Below are 19,638 nucleotides of genomic sequence, written 5' to 3'. Positions count from 1 at the left end.
GGGACTACAGGCATACGCCACCATGCCCGGCTAATTTTATATATATATATTAGTTGGCCAATTAATTTCTTTCTATTTATATTAGAGACAGAGTCTCGCTCGTGCTCAGGCTGGTTTCGAACTCCTGACCTCAAGCAATCCGCCTGCCTCGGCCTCCCAGAGTGCTAGGATTACAGGCGTGAGCCACCACTCTTGCCTAAAGTCTTTTTTAAAGGTACTTTAAAGTACTTTTTTAAAGGTACTTTTAAAGTACTTTTTTTTTTTTTTTTTGAGACAGTGTCTTGCTTTGTTGCCCAGGCTAGAGTGAGTGCCCTGGCATCAGCCTAGCTCACAGCAACCTCAAACTCCTGGGCTCAAGTGATCCTACTGCCTCAGCCTCCTGAGTAGCTGGGACTACAGGCATGCGCCACCATGCCCGGCTAATTTTTTCTATATATATTAGTTGGCCAATTAATTTCTTTCTATTTCTAGTAGAGATGGTGTCTCCCTCTTGCTCAGGCTGGTTTTGAACTCCTGACCTTGAGCAATCCACCCGCCTCGGCCTCCCAGAGTGCTTGGATTACAGGTGTGAGCCACTGCGCCCGGCCAAAAGTACCTTTTATTAAAGGTACTTGAAAAAAGATTTTATTTTTTAAGTAAAGCCCAGGCGTGGTGGCTCACTCCTATAATCCTAGCACTCTGGGAGACGAGGTGAGCGGATTGCTCAGGTCAGGAGTTCGAAACCAGCCTGAACAAGACCCAGACCCCCTTCTCTACTAAAAATAGAAAGAAATTAATTGGACAACTAAAAATATATAGAAAAGAATTATCGGGGCATGGTGGCACATGCTTGTAGTCCCAGCTACTTGAGAGTCTGAGGCAGAAGGATCGCTGGAGCCCAGGAGTTGGAGGTTGCTGTGAGTTAGGCTGATGCCAGGGCATTATAGCTCAGGTAACAGAGTGAGACTCTGTCTCCAAAAAAAAAAAAAAAAAAAAAACAATCTCAGCTGGGCTAGGCGGCTTATGCCTGTAACCTAGTACTTTGGCAAGCCCTGGCAGGAGATTCACATGAGCTCAGGAGTTTGAGACCGGCCTGAACCACATAGCCATACCCTGTGTCTACAAAAAATTAAAAAATTAGCCAGATGTGTGGCATGTGTCTGTAGTCCTAGCTACTGGGGAAGCTGAGGCAAGAGGATTGCTTCAGCCCAGGAAGGAGCTTGAGGTTGCTGTGAGCTACACTTGTGCCAGTACACTCTAACCTAGGAAACAGATCGAGACTGTCTCTCAAAAAAACCGAAAAACAAAAGAAACCCCAAGCAATTCAGTTGGATAGTTTGTCGAATTTGAAATCATATGTTCTCGGGGTGGAGGAGCAAGGGAAATATGAATAACCTTAACATTTGTACCCCCATAATATGCTAAAAAAAATATATAAACCAACTAAGCAAACAAACAAAAAAGAAATCATGTGTTTGTGAAAATTTAGTACTTAATAGTACATTTGCTTATCATCAGGAAATTTTATCCCTAAAACAGATTGTTTGTGTGACCTTAGATATTTGTATTTTTATTGTGCTTAGTAAATAACAAATTAACCTAAATTCTAAAAGGAAAATGATGATTGCTCTGAAGTTTTTTTTAAAAAGTGTCTTTATTTTTATAAGGATTCCATTCAAGGTGATGGATATGATAATTAGTTTGTTTTAATTATCCCATATTATATTCATAAATCATAACATTGCTTTATACCTTGTAAATATATATAGCTATAATTTATAAATTTATTATTTAAAAAATAGAAATTAAAATAACAAATTCTTTATGTTTCATTAGGTAAAGCATCTCTCCATTTTAGGATTAAAGAAAATAAGTAAAAGGTGAAACATCTTGCCTATGTCGAGGAGATAGTATAAGTCATTCCTTGGTATCCATGGGGAATTGTTATAGCACCCCCCACTCCCCTGTGCTATAATCCACGATTGCTCAAGTCCCTTATATAAAATGGCATAGTTTTGCATATAATCTATACACATCATCCTATATTCTTTAAATCATTTCTAGATTACTTATAATACCTAATACAATGTAAATTCTATGTAAATACTTGTTATACTATATTGTGTAAGGAATATAATGGCAAAAAAAGTCTGTACATGTTCAGTACAAACACAAGAGTAATAGACCTAACTACATTTTCCATCTGCAGTTGGTTGAATCTGTGGATGAAGAACCCACAGATAAGGACAGACTACTCTAGTTTCTTTCTGATATCTTAAGTGGATATAGACAAGTAAAGTAGAATAAATTTTTGGAGAACCTCATGATTCACTTATGCTGTACTATTTTGGTGCTAAAAAGATAACTTCACAGTGAGAAAAACTTGGAAAGGTTTTTACAAACCCTTCGCTTCCTCGGTGGTTTTCCAGTTTATGATATTGTAGTATAATACTATCAAATTCTATCGTTTATATCACCTGTGATTTTGTTGGGTTTTCATCATTGGTATAATATTTAGAGGACTAATAATAGGAAACATTTATATATATACATATATGTATATGTGTCAAAAATTTATTTTACCTATAAGTTTCTACTTTCTTTTCAGGTATGACAGCAGTTATCTGTACCTACCCTCTTGACATGGTTAGGGTACGCCTAGCATTCCAGGTGAAAGGGGAACACACCTATACAGGAATTATTCATGCATTCAAAACAATTTATGCAAAGGTATTCAATATTTATCTTTCTTATCTATAGCATATCCTTTTATATTTAGGAAAATATTTTGTATGTTACCTAAATAATTCTTTTATTTATAATTATTTGATAATAATTATGAAAGTATACCTATGTACTTACAGTGTATGTCCTAGGACAATTTTTTTATTATTATGTGTGGTTTTATTCTTTGATGTTTATCATAGTGAGCATAATGTAATCTCTCTTCTAATTTTCTTTCACTAAAAAGGAAGGTGGTTTCCTTGGATTTTACAGAGGCCTGATGCCCACTATATTAGGAATGGCTCCATACGCTGGTATGTTTCAAATTTGCCCAAATCCTAATTTGTGTGCTTAAAACATGTCACCATTTTCTTCTGAAATGTTAACATGAAAAGATACTATTGGCAAAGTACTGTTAACTAAGAAATGATGAAGAGGCCGGGCGAGGTGGCTCACATCTGTAATCCTAGCACTCTGTGAGGCCGGCGGTAGGGGGGGATTGCTTGAGCTCAGGAGTTCGAGACCAGCCTGAGCAAGAGCAAGACCCTATCTCTACTATAAATAGAAAGAAATTAGCTAAACAACTAAAAATAGAAAAAAATTAGCCGGGCATGGTAGTGCATGCCTATAGTCCCAGCTACTTGGAAGACTGAGGCAGAAGGAATGCTTGAGCCCAGGAGTTTGAGGTTGCTATGAGCTAGGCTGATGCCACAGCACTCTAGCCCGGGCAACAGAGTAAGACTCTGCCTAAAAAAAAAAAAAAAAAAAAAAGTTTTTTTGTAAATGGTGTCTGTGCTCTATGCCCTTTTGAGATTAACTTTTTTCACTTAGCATAATTCCCTGGCAATTCATTCTAGTTTTGCATATCAGTAATTTGTTCTTTTTAATTGTTAAGTATTGTTCCGTGGTATGAAAATATCATTATTTTTTGTTTCTTGGATTCATCATATTTTAAAGATTTATTTGTGTTGTATATAACTGTTCATTCGTTTTTCCAATTGTATGTCTATCTTGCTTCAGGAGTTTTTCTAGAGTATATACCTAGTAGTAGATTTACTAGGTTGTAAGTTTAATGTATATCCAGTTTTATTAGATAAGATCAAATTGATTGAAAGTGGTTGCATCCATTTATAATTCTGTCAGCAGTGCTTAATAATAATCATTGGTATTAGCTGAACTTTTAAATTTTTGTGAATTTTATTAGATATAAAAAGTAATTTATAAGCCTGTATGCTGGCTTGTGTCTGTCATCCCAGCTACTCTGAAGGCTGAAGTGGGAGGATTGATTGGGCTCAGGAGTTCATGACTAGTCAGGGCAATATAGTGTGATAACATCTCAAAAGAAAGAAAAAAAGTAACTTATAAGGTCTTATTTTACATTTCTGTCATTACTAATAAGGTTGAGCACCTTTTAATATGTTTATTTACCAATTATATTTTCTGTATAGTACCTACTTATGTGTTTGACCTACTTTTCTACTGAGGTGTTTGTCTTTTTCTTATTGATTTATATTTATATAATTTCATTATCTATCGCTTGCTATTTATATGTTGAAAATATCTTTCTCTTGTTTATGGCTTGGCTTTTTCATTTCTTTGTAGTGTCTTTTAATGAACAAAAATTCTATTTTTTTTGGGTTACAGCTTTATTGAGATATAATTCACATATCATATAATTTATTCCTATAAGTGTATAATTAAATGGTTTTTCATATATTCACAGAGTCGTACAAATTTCAACACAACCAATTTGAGAACATTTTTATTATCCCCCAAAGAAACTCTGTACCTTTAACGATCATCCCCCAGTCCTAAGTAACCACTGATCTTTCCCTCTATATAGATTTGCCTATTCTAGACATTTCATATAAAAGGAGTCATATTATATGTGGTCTTTTGTGACTTTTTTCACTTAGCATAATGTTTTAAAGTTCACCCATATTGTAGCATGTATCAGTACTTCTATTTCTTTTTATGGCCAAATGGTATTCCATTATATGAATATGCCACATTTTGTTTATTTGTTCAGTAGTTGACAGATATTTGGGTTGTTCTACTTTTTGGCTAATATAAATAATGCTGCTGTGAACATTTATGTACAAGTTTTTGTGTGGATGTATGTTTTCATTTCTCTTGGATATATTTCTAGGAGTGGAATTGCTAGGTCAAATGGTAACTGTTTAACATTTTGAGGAACTGCCAAACCCTTTTCCTAGCAACTGCATCATAATACATTCCCACCAGAAGTATAGGAGGGTTCTAATTTTTCCATATCTTTGCCAACAGTTATTATCTTCCTTTTTTTTTACTCAAATTCTTCCACTTCTAAAAACAGTTTTTTTTTTGTTGTTGTTGTTTTTTTATTGAGACAGAGTCTCGCTTTGTTGCCCAGGCTAGAGTGAGTGCCATGGCGTCAGCCTAGCTCACAGCAACCTCAAACTCCTGGGCTCAAGCGATCCTCCTGCCTCAGCCTCCCGAGTAGCTGGGACTACAGGCATGTGCCACCATGCCCGGCTAATTTTTCCTATATATATTAGTTGGCCAATTAATTTGTTTCTATTTATAGTAGAGATGGGGTCTCGCTCTTGCTCAGGGTGTTTTCGAACACCTGACATTGAGTGGTCCTCCCGCCTCGGCCTCCCAGAGTGCTAGGATTACAGGCATGAGCCACCACACCTGGCCAGTTTTTAGTTTTTAAAATATATTTTTTACATAGTTATATATACAAATTTTTTTCTTAATTTTCCCCATTTCCCAAATATTTTTCATGTATTTGAATATTTTTCACTAACATCATTATTATTAATTCTGTCATATTACACTTAATACCATTCCACATCATTTAAGTATTTGTAGTTTGTTTCTACTCATGTTTAATTTGCTGTGAATTTCCTTTTCATGAACTTATTCTGTATTTAAGACTTTAGATTAGATTCTCCAAATATAAAAGTATATGAATATTCTAAAATTGTATATCATCTCAAAATACTATAATAAGAATTTTTTCATAAAGAACAAATGTATATATTGAGGTATTATCCTGGACTGGATATTTGTTAGTACTTATTTGTTCTGAAGCATCAGGTATCTTTTAAAATATGATCTTTCAATTTAGTATCTTAAGTAATGCTTAGTTAGTTGATAGGAATGCCTGAATTCTTTTTCTAATTTAATAATATACAACCTTAATAGTTCTATTAAAATCATGTAATGTTTAGCAAGCTCTAACTGCATACTATATTTATTAGATTCTATGTGTCCTATATGAACATTTCTTATTCTCATAATTCTTCCTTGAAGGCAAAATTAGACACTGAGTTAAAATAACAATGCTTTGTTACTTCTGAATTTTTTTTGCCTCTATCTTACATTATCACCATCATTATTATTTTAAATGTAATTGCCATATTTACATATAATTATTAATCATGGATTTAATTTTCACTCATGTGAAACCTTGGAGAACTGTTTAATTTTGCTCATATATAAGGTGGCATTATATTCACTACTGCCTCCTTCAGTGCACTGAACTATAATAGTGTGTGAAACCAATACTATAATTTTTTATAGGTGGTAATTTTGTCATCTTTTACAAACATTAACTAACTCTTTTTGTCTTATATTAAGCCAAACACTGGAAGTTAGGAAATGCGTTTATTGTGTAAGAATGGTGTCTTTTTCTCAGCTCATGCTCTGTTAAGCATCATGGTGAATTTATATTTTGTTTTTCAGGTGTTTCATTTTTTACTTTTGGTACCTTAAAGAGTGTTGGGCTTTCCCATGCTCCTACCCTTCTTGGCAGACCATCATCAGACAATCCTAATGTCTTAGTTTTGAAAACTCACATAAACTTATTTTGTGGTGGTGTTGCTGGAGCAATAGCACAGACAATATCGTAAGTTTCTTTGTCAATTTAATTCAATCAAATTACAGTTACCCAATCCTGATTTTTCAGCATTGGTTAATCATTTTATTTCTTCTAAAATAGATTAATAAAACATAAGATCCCTTACAAAATATAAGTATTAATTTAATACAGTTTTTCAGGTGTGCCTGCACTGTAAGCATATTATAAATAATTACAGGTGCAATGGTGTGCACCTGTAGTCCTACCAACATGAGACGATAACCTGTGCCTAGGAGTTCAAGGCCAGATTGGGAAACATAGTGAGACCCTCATCCCTTAAGAGAGAAAGAAAGAAATAATAGCAATTACATGCCAAATTGACCAGATTAAACTAAATTCACCCAATTTCCTGTAGATTCATTTAAAAGAAAAAGAACACACTAAATGTAATCTTTATATTTTGTCATGAATTTGCCTACATGAAGTTTCTGAAGTTTGAACCATTTAGAGTGTGTGTGTAAGGAGACACACTTCTCTTGCATTAAATCTTGAAGAATTTACTTGAAGGATCTACTTTGTGCTAGACAGTGTACTAGGCATTGGGAGGATCACTGAAATAAAAACAAAGTTGCTGCCTCAACAAGGTTATCTCCTTATTAAGACAGTAACAATACAGTGGAGTTGAGATAAGTGGAAATATAGACAAAGGTATTATTTGATACTATATTGTAATTGGAAAAGTGGCTTCAAAGAATTTCCTTATACCAAGAGATGGAGTAGAGTGAGATAAAAGAGGCTAGAATACTACCAAAAACGAACTGTTTAGGAACAGGAAGAAGAAAAGCTTTCTGTGACTGAGAAATGAGAATCTTGAAAAACAGGAAGACAAGGAAGTAGTAGTGTCAACAAAGACTCAAGATAGAATATCCAGTGGGAAAAGTCAAAGTTAGTTAAGCCTGGTTTCATTAGATTGTACAATTAAGGATTATTTTTGTGAGAGCAGATTAAGTGTATTTGTGGATGGGACATATACTAGATTGAAGGTAAAGAAGAAAAGGAATGTGGTTTACGTTTGGAAACTTGGCAGTGAAACTTTGTTCATTTGCCGAGACATGATCACCTCCAGCTATTCTGATTCTTTTCTTGCTTTTATTGCTTCCCTGTCTTCACTAATTACTCCTAACACCTATATCCTTAAAAATCTACCTTCTCTTTCCCACTTCTCTTCTTAAACTGTATTGTAAACCCATTGACCCCTTAATTAAGTGGCCTCTTAGTTCTTTTATCCTCTTTCCAATTGTTCTAGTTCTTTGGTTCCTGTAACAGTGCCTTCTGTAGGCGATCATCCTTCTGAACCTTCTCTTTTCAAGTATCTTCCTACCTATCTGTGTGGATGTTTTAAGGCCCAGCCAGACTTTAGTTTTCTACTGTTCCTATAAATATCTAGAACAGCTCATCTGTCTTCATGGTATCAAGGGTCACTGTTCTAAAGATAACCAGTTCTATTTAAATCTCCATTACTGCCTCCCCATTACATCTCTAGCAAGCTTTTGGATGTTTCCCTTGGATCTTTTGCCATTAGGTCAAACTTAATAATTCAAATATTACCTTCCTTTCCTTTCCCTTTCCCTTTCCCTTTCCCTTTCCCTTTCCCTTTCCCTTTCCCTTTCCCTTTCCCTTCCCCTTCCCCTTTCCTTTCCTTTCCTTCTTTTTTTTTTTTTTTTTTTGACAGAGTCTCACTTTATTGCCCAGGCTAGAGTGAGTGCCGTGGCGTCAGCCTAGCTCACAGCAACCTCAAACTCCTGGGCTCAAGCGATCCTTCTGCCTCAGCCTCCCGAGTAGCTGGGACTACAGGCATGTGCCACCATGCCCGGCTAATTTTTTCTATATATATTAGTTGGCCAATTAATTTCTTTCTATTTATAGTAGAGATGGGGTCTCGCTCTTACTCAGGATTCTTTTGAACTCCTGACCTCGAGCAGTCTGTCCACCTTGGCCTCCCAGAGTGCTAGGATTACAGGCGTGAGCCGCTGTGCCCAGTCTTTGTCTTCTTCTTTATGACAATCCTCAGCTCCTAACTTTCATGTTACTGATAACTACCAATCTACTAGTCCTGATAACTTAAAGTCATTTTTTACATTGTACATATCCAAAGAGTCACTAAGTCTTGTCATTTTTTTACTTGAGAACATTGCCTAGAATGCAATTTTCTTTCTGTCCCACTATTATTTTTCTAGTTCTGGTCTTTGCCACCTTGTCTTCTTACATTCTATCCTTTCTATTAATCAATTCCTTGTACCCATATACATCTTGTCCTGGTTGGAAACTCAATCCCTCAGGTTGAAGATACTTGGTCACTTTACTCCCATAACATTTTTTTTTCTCTCCCATTAAAAAATAATTTGTGGAGATGCTATTGAAATGCATAGGGAGCTTCAACTATTGCTAATGTTATTTCTTAAGACATTTGGTTAGTGACTGGGTGTTTTTTTATCATAATTATTTCATAGTAAATTTAAATGTATATAAAAACATTATTTTTATCATATATCACTTATGTATATATTAGATACTATGGGGAACTTTAAACAAAAAGTAAAAAGCACTGTGACATTAGAGAATGTCTCTAATACTCCATTTTTTATCTTAATGTTGGAATAACAGTAATGCAATTGTTGTGAAAATGGAATGAGATAATGTACATTATTAACACAAGTGGTTAATATTAGCAAAATAAAAATTATTCTTAAAAATCACCTGTATCCCACTCCTAAAAGAGATTACCTTTGCATATTTCATTTCAGGCAATTCTGTAGTATGATTTTCTCTCTCAAAATACAATTATATGGGCCGGGCGCTGTGGCTCACGCCTGTAATCCTAGCTCTTGGGAGGCCGAGGCGGGCGGATTGCTCAAGGTCAGGAGTTCAAAACCAGCCTGAGCGAGACCCCGTCTCTACTATAAATAGAAAGAAATTAATTGGCCAACTGATATATATATAAAAAATTAGCCGGGCATGGTGGCGCATGCCTGTAGTCCCAGCTACTTGGGAGGCTGAGGCAGAAGGATCACTCGAGCCCAGGAGTTTGAGGTTGCTGTGAGCTAGGCTGACGCCACGGCACTCACTCTAGCCTGGGCAACAAAGCGAGACTCTGTCTCAAAAAAAAAAAAAAAAAATACAATTATATGTATCATTAGTTTTAGCTCTTTTTTTTTTTTTTTCACTTTCTAAAATTTTAGCTCTTAAGAAAAGTTTTGTATTGGTCTACTATATTTGAGGTGACTTGCTGAATAGCCTTCAAGTAGCTCTCAACTCAGGGTGAATGAACATTTGTTCATATCTGGAACCATTTTTGGTTGCTACAACTGGGGGAGTGCCACTGGCATCTGGTGGGCAGATGCCCGGGATCACTTAAACATCCTATAATGCACAGGACAGTTCCTCACATTAAAGAATGTTCCAGCCCAAAATTTCAATGGTGCCAAAGTTGAGAACGCCTATTTATTACATCAATAAAACCCAGCTTATTTCTTTATAAGTAGCATTTAATTTGGCTTTGAAGAATGAATAGAACCTGATATTGTGGTGATGGGGGAGAAGAATCCTCTAACCAGAGGGAGTCCCATAAGCAAAGACCTCTGCATTGTTAATTGATTTTATTTCATGTGCTTATAAATTAGCCAAACAATAAAAAAATAAGAACATATTATTTCCTAGTGCATATAGGGCTTTGTATTCAATAATCATTGAGTAGAAAAGTAAAAATAATTTTTAAGTCTTTATGTCTTTTTCTTCTTTTAGCTATCCATTTGATGTAACTCGTCGGCGAATGCAATTAGGAGCTTCTCTGCCAGAATTTGAAAAGTGCCTGTAAGTTTGTCATATGTCATTGTTCATTTTCTTTGGGAAATGTAATGTTTAAAGTCAGTAGGGAACTGCTTCATTTGACCAGCCTTTTTTTTTGAGACAGAGTCTTACTCTGTTGCCCTGGCTAGAGTGCCATGGCATCAGCCTAGCTCAGAGCAACTTCAAACTCCTGGGCTCTAGCGATCCTATTGCCTCAGCCTCCCGAGTAGCTGGGACTACAGGCACATGCCAACATGCCTGGCTAATTTTTTTCTATATATATTTTTAATTGGCCAATTAATTTCTTTCTATTTTTAGTAGAGATGGGGTCTTGCTCTTGCTCAGGCTGCTTTCGAACTCCTGACCTTGAGTAATCCTCTTGCCTCTGGCCTCACAGAGTGCTAGGGTTACAGGCGTGAGCCACCATGCCCAGCCTTGACCAGACTTTTTTTTTTTTTAAAAAAAAAGAAAAGGTAAAGTCAGGAGGGAGGGAGGGAGGACTCTGGTCTCACCAATAGTCTATATTATCCTCCATTTTATCCCCCAGAGTATGCTTTGGTAACTTTATAAGGTTTCCATCGATTTCCATTCTATTTAAGAGGAGCTTCATTAAATAGAAATATAATGTGAACTACATGTGCAATTAAAATTTTTGGTAGCCACATTTTTAAAAAGTATAAAAAGAAAAAGGTGAAATTGTTTTAATGTATTTTTTGTTTAAACTAAAATATCTAAAATATAATCAGTTTAACATTTCAATATTTTGCTTTATTTTTTTTTTTAATACTTAGCATTTTACTCTTTCTTTTTTTTTTTTTTTTTTTTTCTTTTGAGACAGAGTCTTGCTTTGTTGCCCAGGCTAGAGTGAGTGCTGTGGCGTCAGCCTAGCTTACAGCAACCTCAAACTCCTGGCTCAACCTCAAACTCCTGCCTCAGCCTCCCAAGTAGCTGGGACTACGGGCATTCGCCACCATGCCCGGCTAATTTTTTGTATATATATTAGTTGGCCAATTAATTTGTTTCTATGTATAGTAGAGACGGGGTCTCGCTCTTGCTCAGGCTGGTTTCGAACTCCTGACCTCAAGCAATCCGCCCGCCTCGGCCTCCCAGAGAGCTAGGATTACAGGCGTGAGCCACCGCGCCCGGCAATACTTAGCATTTTAAATCCAGGGTGTGTTTTACACTCACAGCACATCTCAATTTGGACTGCCACATTTTAAGTGCTCAGTAGCCACATGTGACTATTGGCCACTGTTATTGTATAGCACAGCTCTAGAATTTTCTATAAGCTCTAGAAATTTGCAGCCATTCTATTTCAGTAGTGATTTGTTGCCCTCAGAAGAGCAAAAATGTTTGTTCTGCCTTGTTCACCCAAAAGATTTTTTGAAGATTTGAGCCCAGATTGCCTATTGAAAGGGAAAAGCAAAGCCCAGAATGTTGGTTTGAAAGGAAAGAAACAACTATGAAATGAGAAAGTCTTCATTGCTAAAATCTGAAAGACAGTTCTTTAAGGGTTAGTCCTATAACACCTGATATTTATAATATAGAACTTGAGCTGTGGCCACTCACAGTGGCTCATGTGTGTAATCTCAACACTTTGGGAGGCTGAAGTGGAAGGATTGCTTGAATCCAGGAATTACAGGTTGTAGTGAGCTGTGACTGGACCACTGTACTCCAGCTGCCTGTCGAAAAACAAACAATGATAGCAAGATCAACAACAGCAGAAAGAACCTGAGGTATAATGAAAGGTTAAAGGGCAACTACTCATACAACCTTTGAAAGGATTGCATCAGAATTTCAAATATTAGTATGAAATAGTGTCAGTAAACATCATAGACATAGTACAAAGAAAATATATTGTATTAATGAACCCTGAAATTGTGTGCATAATGCTTATACTTGCTTGGAATGACTTGCTGTTTTATTTTGCAAAGGTTAGCTTGTTAACACTTGCCCTCTATAAGACATTCAAGGTGGCATTTAAGCTTCATTTTTATTATTATTATTATTTTTTTTTTCTCTAACCTCATGACAGATTAGCATTTTAGTTTCTTTTAAGAATGCTATCTAACAAGTAGATCAACCATTTGATCCAGCAATTCTACTACTGGGCATCTACCCAAAAGATCAAATGACACTCTACAAATGGGACAGCTGCACTCGAATGTTTATAGCAGCACAGTTCATAATAGCAAAGGTGTGGAAACAACCCAGGTGCCCATTAATACATGAGTTGATTAATAGAATATGGTATATGTATACCATGGAGTACTATTCAGCTTTAAGAAACAATGGTGATATAGCACCTCTTGTATTATCCTGGATAGAGCTGGAACCCATTCAACTAAGTGAAGTATCTCAAGAATGGAAAAACAACCACCACATGTACTCACCAGAAAATTGGTATTAATGGATCAACACCTAAGTGGACATATAGGAAAAATATTTATCTGGTGTCGGGCAGGAGGGAGGGAGGGGATGGGTATATACAAACATAAGAAGTGAGATGTGCAACGTTTGGGGGATGGTCATGCTTGAAGCTCTGACTCGAGGAGGGAGGGGGAGCATGGGCATTATAGGTAACCCTAACATTTGTACCCCCATAATATATGCTGGAAAAAAAAAAGGATGCTTTCTAGATTGGGCACCATGGCTCATGCCTATAATCCTAGCACTCTGGGAAGCCGTGGTGGTTGGATCGCTCAAGGTCAGGAGTTGGAAACCAGCAAGACCCTGTCTGTACTAAAAATAGAAAGAAATTAATTGGTCAACTAAAAATATATATAGAAAAAATTAGCTGGGCATGGTGGCGCACGCCTGTAGTCCCAGCTACTTGGGAGGCTGAGGCAGGAGGATCGCTTGAGCCCAGGAGTTTGAGGTTGTTGTGAGCTAGGCTGATGCCACAGCACTCTAAACCCAGGCAACAGAGTGAGACTGTGTCTCAAAAAAAAAAAAAAAAGAATGCTATCTATTGCGGATCCTGAAATTGTGTGTTCATGAGTGGCATTGATGTGTCATCATTTAATCATTGTCTTTCAGTACCATGCGGGATACTATGAAGTATGTCTATGGACACCATGGAATTCGAAAAGGATTATATCGTGGTTTATCTCTTAATTACATTCGCTGCATCCCCTCTCAAGCGGTGGCTTTTACAACATACGAACTTATGAAGCAGTTTTTTCACCTCAACTAAAAAAAATCGTGGTTTGTCTTCCTTAATAAACTCTGAGGGGGAGAAATAAAATGATAATTTAATTATGGGGTGAACATTACTTGAATAGGGATATTTACCCTGTTACAGGAACCACTGGTATTTTAGTACTTGATTTTTTTTTCTTTTTTACTCACAAATCAAAAGTGCTTACCATATTTTTTGATGCCAAACATTATACCTTAGAACACCGAAAAAATATTCCTAAACTGATGCTTGCTAAATAATTAGGTTATTTGAAACTGTTTTAAAGTTTTATTTGGAAGAACTAACTTCAAAATGGGGTTCAAGAGGTTGCCATTAGCTTTATCATGCTGTTCCAGGTTTTTATTGTAATCATGATTTTTAAAAACCTCTAACATTGTTTATTATTAAAATAAGCAGTCTTGGTTATATTGTAGCCGAACGATGAGAACTGAATGTTTGAGTTCTATAAAACAGCCAGCATTGAAGTATTATCTCTCTTATAATTCTGCTCTACTACATAAATGGATACATTTGTCCTTTATTTTTAAAATAAAATTAATGTTGTATTTAAAAGGTAGCCATGTAGAGACAAAGATAAATGAAGAGGCTGGATGTGATGGCTTGATGGCATGTGACTGTAGTTCCAGCTACTCTGGAGGCTCAGATGGGAGGATCTCTTGAGCCTAGAATTTTGAGGCCATCCTGAGCAACATAGTGAGACCCCATCTTTAAAATAAATGAAGGAAAGATAGAAGGATGGATCAGGTTTTGTTCAAATGTTATTACCAGGTACTATGTGTGATTTCCAAATGTTTTTAAGAGTCAATGTATTTCCCAAAGGCAGTAATAATAAATGCTAAATATCTTTGCTCTCAAAGACAAAGTAGCACTATAGATTTGTTTCTGTTAAATGATTTGGTTTATATTAGAGAATTTATCTAAGTGGACTGTGAAATATCCATTAATGTAGATGTGAATATCAAAGAATGTTTCTAAGGTATTATGTTATGATACATCAACTAGTTCTTCCATGTAAAATAATTTTAGTGCAATATAAGCAAGTAGCAATGTAAAATATGATTTGACTTGTTATCATTTATATTAAGAAAATGGTGAAATGTAAGAATTCCATTTATTGTGTTTAGGGCAGTTTTATGTTTTGTTATTATAAGCATGATAGAAATGGGAGAGGAACAAATTAAAATTCTCTCTTCAGAAATAGTAATTTGTAGAATTGATGTGATTTTTAGTACATTAGGAAACTAAGTTGAAAGTGTTATTTTTGCTTCAATTTTTATTTTTTTGCATAAAAGATTTCTTGTCATACCTCGGTAAAAATTTGATGAGCTGGTTTCATTTTGAAAGTCTTTATTTTAAAAATAAATATGTATCTTTGTATGACCTATAAGTGTACCAGCAGGTAGAAATACTTGTGGTCTTAAAACTATTTTGTATATTTTCATTTCTGGGTCACATTGTAGCTAACTATTGTTATTAAATCTTAAAATAATTTAAATGTATAAAATAAGTATCTCAGTTATGTTATCAATAAAAGGGCGCTGCAAATATTTTTTTTAAATAAAAATTTGCATTCTATGTGTTATAGAATTCATAGGAATTAAAAATAAAAATTTCCATGTTTTGACCATTTCTTTTTTTTTAGCTTATTTACATTATTGAAACATAAGCCAGGATGGAAGAATACTTAAAATAATGACTATGTTTGTATTGGATTTATTTTAGATAGATAACCCAAAGTCCATCTAGCTATGTTATCTTCCATTTGAGGATTGATAATTTATTTCTTTTTTGATCTCTGTTCTTCCTGTTTTCCTGCCTTTCAGTGAATAGAGCCTTCTGGTATATAGAATGAGACAGTGGTCTGGTCAAGGGATTGCTATGTGAGGTACCACCCTTAGTCTTGATGACTCCCTGTATGTAGGTGGAGAAGTTGCTGGCTATATATAATAATATCGTGCTTCATTCTCCACCAGAGTACTGAGCATCCATTTATTTACCACCCATTATGTCAGCATTATGTAGGACTTCCCTTTGGAAGCCTATTAGCTGTACTAGCAGTTTAATTAGGATGCCGAATAACATATAACACGAGGTGTTTCTCTAATAGAGTATATACCACACTTCATGATAACTACCTGTTTATCTATGTCCCTCCTTCCCTGCAACTGGTTCCCTCAAAGGCAGATCCATGCCTTCAATCATGGTGAGGAGCACAGGGTAGCACCATGATAACAGGTGCTCAGTGATGTTTACTGGTGGGAAGAAAGAAGGCCCAGTCCCTGTTTTTGGAAACTCTACATTCTATTTGGGAGAAATGAAGCACAAATAGTCCACAAAAGGGATGATTTAGAAATACAGTCACTTGGTTTGTTTCACAGAAGTGTCTTGTTGCTAACTTGCTAACTATAATGAGTGGTAAATAATAAAAACCTGCCGGGCGCGGTGGCTCACGCCTGTAATCCTAGCTCTCTGGGAGGCCGAGGCGGGCGGATTGCTCAAGGTCAGGAGTTCAAAACCAGCCTGAGCAAGAGCGAGACCCCGTCTCTACTATAAATAGAAAGAAACTAATTGGCCAACTGATATATATATAAAAAATTAGCCGGGCATGGTGGCGCATGCCTGTAGTCCCAGCTACTCGGGAGGCTGAGACAGAAGGATCGCTCGAGCCCAGGAGTTTGAGGTTGCTGTGAGCTAGGCTGACGCCACGGCACTCACTCTAGCCTGGGCAACAAAGCGAGACTCTGTTTCAAAAAAAAAAAAATAAATAAAATAATAAAAACCTATGTACAATTAATGCATTGCCTTGCAGAGTATTGCCAATAATATCTGACACATATAGCAGCTATATACTTTACACAGTTCCTTATATCTAGTCTTTGAATACCAGACACTATATTAGGCACTAGAAACCAGAGATAAATAATGTTATATATATTTCCTAGAGACTTATTATGTACCTTGCCTTGTTTTAAACATTTTTGATGACTTAAGTCAATCTCTACAACAATACTATGAGATAGGTACTGTTTAATATTCCTTTTTCACAGATGGGGGTAACAAAGGCCTAGGGAGGTTTAATTACTTGCCCAGGTTCACATGATAAGTTGGTGGATCTAGGATTCAGAATCAGCTTGTCTGAATCTAGAGCAGGCATCCTCAACCTACGGCCCGCAGGCCACATGTGGGTGTTTTTGCCTGTTTGTTTTTTTACTTCAAAATAAGATACGTGCAGTGTGGGTAGGAATTTGTTCATAGTTTTTTTTTTAAACTATAGTCTAGCCCTCCAACGGTCTGAAGGACAGTGAACTGGCCCCCTGCTTAAAAAGTTCGAGGACCCCTGATCTAGAGCCTAGTCTTACAGCCATGATGCTATACATTAATACAGTATTATCCTGTTCAGATGAAACTTTAACATGTCCATAAATTTGAACATGTCAATAAACATAAACCAATCAAAAAATGATTACAGTGTATGAAACATGTTTATGAAGGAAGTAAATAAAGGAATTACTTTAGAATGGTCAAGGAAAGGTTTCTTTGATGTGCTATATATACTTTTAGGCTGACACATGGAGGATTAAAAGGAAACAGTTATACAAAGAGTTGTGGGGGAAGAATGCCCCAGGTGAATAGAACAGGAGGTACAAAAACCCTAAGACAGGAAAGTTTGTCTTCACATAGGAATTTTCAGAAAGCCATTGTGAAGCATTGTGAGTGAAGGAGTAGCAACAGATGGGGTTAAAGAAATAGCCAGATCAAGTTGGGGTCTACAGGATCTTGTAATGATTTTATCTTTTATTCTAAATGCAATGGGAAGCTATTGAAGGTTTTTGGCAAGAAAATTAATAAATCCCTAGCTAGACTAGTAACTGAAAAAGACTGACCATAAGTTACTAATAATCAGGAATAAAAAAGAGGACATCACTATGGATCCTACAGATATTAAAAAGATAATAAGGGAGAGGCCGGGGAGGATAATCCTAGCACTCTGGGAGGCCAAGGCCAGTAGATCCTTTGAGCTCAGGAGTTTGGGAGACCAGACTGAGAAAGAGCGAGACCCCATCTCTACTAAAAAAATAGAAACAAATTAGCTGGACAACTAAAAATATATAGAGACAAAATTAGCCAGGCATGGTGGTGCAAGCCTGTAGTCCCAGCTATTTTGGAGGCTAAGGCGGGAGGATTGCCTGAGCCCAGGAGTTTGAGGTTGCTGTGAGCTAGGCTGATGCCACAGCACTCTAGCTCCAGCAACAGAGCGAGATTCTGTCTCAAAATAAAATAAAATAAAATGCTTTCAAAAAAAGGTAAAAGGGAGAATGCTCAGTCTATTTTATAGAATGAAGTGTCCAATTTTTTAAAAAAGGAAAAAGATAAGGGATTTCTAAATTATTTGCCAAGGAATTTGACAATTTGGGTGAAATGAACAGGAATGCCTTGAAAAACACAATCAAGACTGACATAGAGGCCGGGCGCGGTGGCTCACGCCTGTAATCCTAGCACTCTGGGAGGCCGAGGCGGGCGGATTGTTCGAGGCTGGGAGTTCAAAACCAGCCTGAGCGAGACCCTGTCTCTACTAAAAATAGAAAGAAATTAATTGACCAACTAAAAATATATATACAAAAAAAAAATTAGCCGGGCATGGTGGTGCATGCCTGTAGTCCCAGCTACTTGGGAGGCTGAGGCAGGAGGATCGCTTGAGCCCAGGAGTTTGAGGTTGCTGTGAGCTAGGCTGACGCCATGGCACTCACTCTAGCCTGGGCAACAAAGTGAGACCCTGTCTCAAAAAAAAAAAAAAAAAAAAAAAAAAAAAAAAGACTGACATAGATGAAACAAAATCTGCATAACCAATTAAAGAAATTTATCATTAAAAACCTTTCCACCATTGGGCACAGTGGTTTATGCTTGTAATCCCAGCACTTTGAGAGGCTGGAGGATCCCTTGAGGCTAAGAGTTCAAGACCAGCCTGGGCAATACAATGAAACCCTCTCTCTATTAAAAAGAAAGTAACTGGATGTGGTAGTCTGAGCCGGTAGTCCTAGCTTCTTAGGAGACTGAGGGAGGAATTTGAGGTTGCAGTGAGCTGCGATGAGGGATACAATCCAATAGTGTAGGTGAGACTGATGATACCAGAGACCGAGGCAATAACTGATGAAGCAATGCCCTGGAGAATGCTAGCCCTGGGATCTAAAGTACAGTGGAGGGATTTGCTCATTGACAGGAAGAACATTGTCCAGTGTTGGCCAAAAGTGGAAAGAGATAAGATGGGTGCACATATTGGTAGTTTTGTAGATTTAGTCGTGGCATGATGGAGTTCCTATCGAAGTTTCTACTTTCTCAACGAATTTTCCAGAAAAAAAAGGAGAGGCCGTTTCCCAGGGAATGCAAAATTCTGAAGGCTAACAAGGGACGCCAGGTTTTGGACAACTGCAAATGGTCCTCTTCAAACTAAGAGCGTGAGTCGAACACAGGCTGGAGTGTCAAGGGAGAAGGCAGGAGTCTGGGCCAGGTGTGAAGACTTTTCCGAGCCCCGGGCGCTGGAGCTAAGGGGGCTGCCCCGCGCCTCAGCAGGGCAAGCGAGGCGCTCCAGTAGCAACGCGCCGACAGCGGGAAGGGCGGTCTCGCGCAGGACCATTGGGACCAGGTAGGCCGGCGCATGCGCACAGCGCGGCGCCGACTGGCGCTCCTTCTCCCGGTTTGCGGTGTCTCTCCTGGTTCTTGACTTGGGGACGGTTTGCGGTCCCGGCGCCCGGGATGGAGCAGCTGGACGAACTGGAGCTGCTGATGGAGAAGAGTCTCGGGGAGGAGGCTGCGCTGCCGGCAGAGCTGTGAGCGGAGGGGGGGGGGTGTGGGAGTAAAGCGGGAGATTTAAAAGAAAGGAGCGGGAGAGGCCGCACCCACGCCTGCGCAATGACCGGGGCTGGGGGCCGAGAGACCCGGCTCAGCTGCCCGGGCCCCAGACGAGCCTCCGGAGCCGGGCTCCGCTTCCCGGGGCTTTCTTTGGGGCCGCACTCGGCCAGAGCCTGGAGACGCTCTCGCCCTG

General features: G+C 37.6%; 2 protein-coding genes across 4 annotated transcripts in view; both read left to right on the top strand.

The window, feature by feature from the left end:
• The window catches only part of SLC25A16 (solute carrier family 25 member 16), a 58,707-nt gene extending 44,300 nt beyond the window's left edge, over window positions 1-14,407 (top strand). For all 3 annotated transcript variants that reach the window (XM_076010047.1, XM_012762677.2, XM_076010048.1), the window contains 5 exons: window positions 2,588-2,709; window positions 2,951-3,017; window positions 6,436-6,598; window positions 10,352-10,420; window positions 13,436-14,407. In XM_076010047.1, coding sequence (XP_075866162.1) covers window positions 2,588-2,709; window positions 2,951-3,017; window positions 6,436-6,598; window positions 10,352-10,420; window positions 13,436-13,592 — 578 coding nt within the window. In that variant the 3' untranslated portion in view covers window positions 13,593-14,407. The remainder of the gene's footprint in view (window positions 1-2,587; window positions 2,710-2,950; window positions 3,018-6,435; window positions 6,599-10,351; window positions 10,421-13,435) is intronic.
• A 4,859-nt stretch (window positions 14,408-19,266) lies between these two features.
• DNA2 (DNA replication helicase/nuclease 2) overlaps window positions 19,267-19,638 on the top strand; it is a 50,266-nt gene continuing 49,894 nt past the window's right edge. Inside the window, exon 1 of the mRNA XM_012762679.3 lies at window positions 19,267-19,423. Coding sequence (XP_012618133.1) covers window positions 19,350-19,423 — 74 coding nt within the window. The 5' untranslated portion in view covers window positions 19,267-19,349. The remainder of the gene's footprint in view (window positions 19,424-19,638) is intronic.

The sequence above is a fragment of the Microcebus murinus genome, chromosome 14 (assembly GCF_040939455.1).
Source record: "Microcebus murinus isolate Inina chromosome 14, M.murinus_Inina_mat1.0, whole genome shotgun sequence".
Taxonomy (NCBI): Eukaryota; Metazoa; Chordata; class Mammalia; order Primates; family Cheirogaleidae; genus Microcebus; species Microcebus murinus.
Note: the sequence above shows the minus strand (reverse complement) of the source record. Positions and strands in the feature narration are given on the sequence as shown.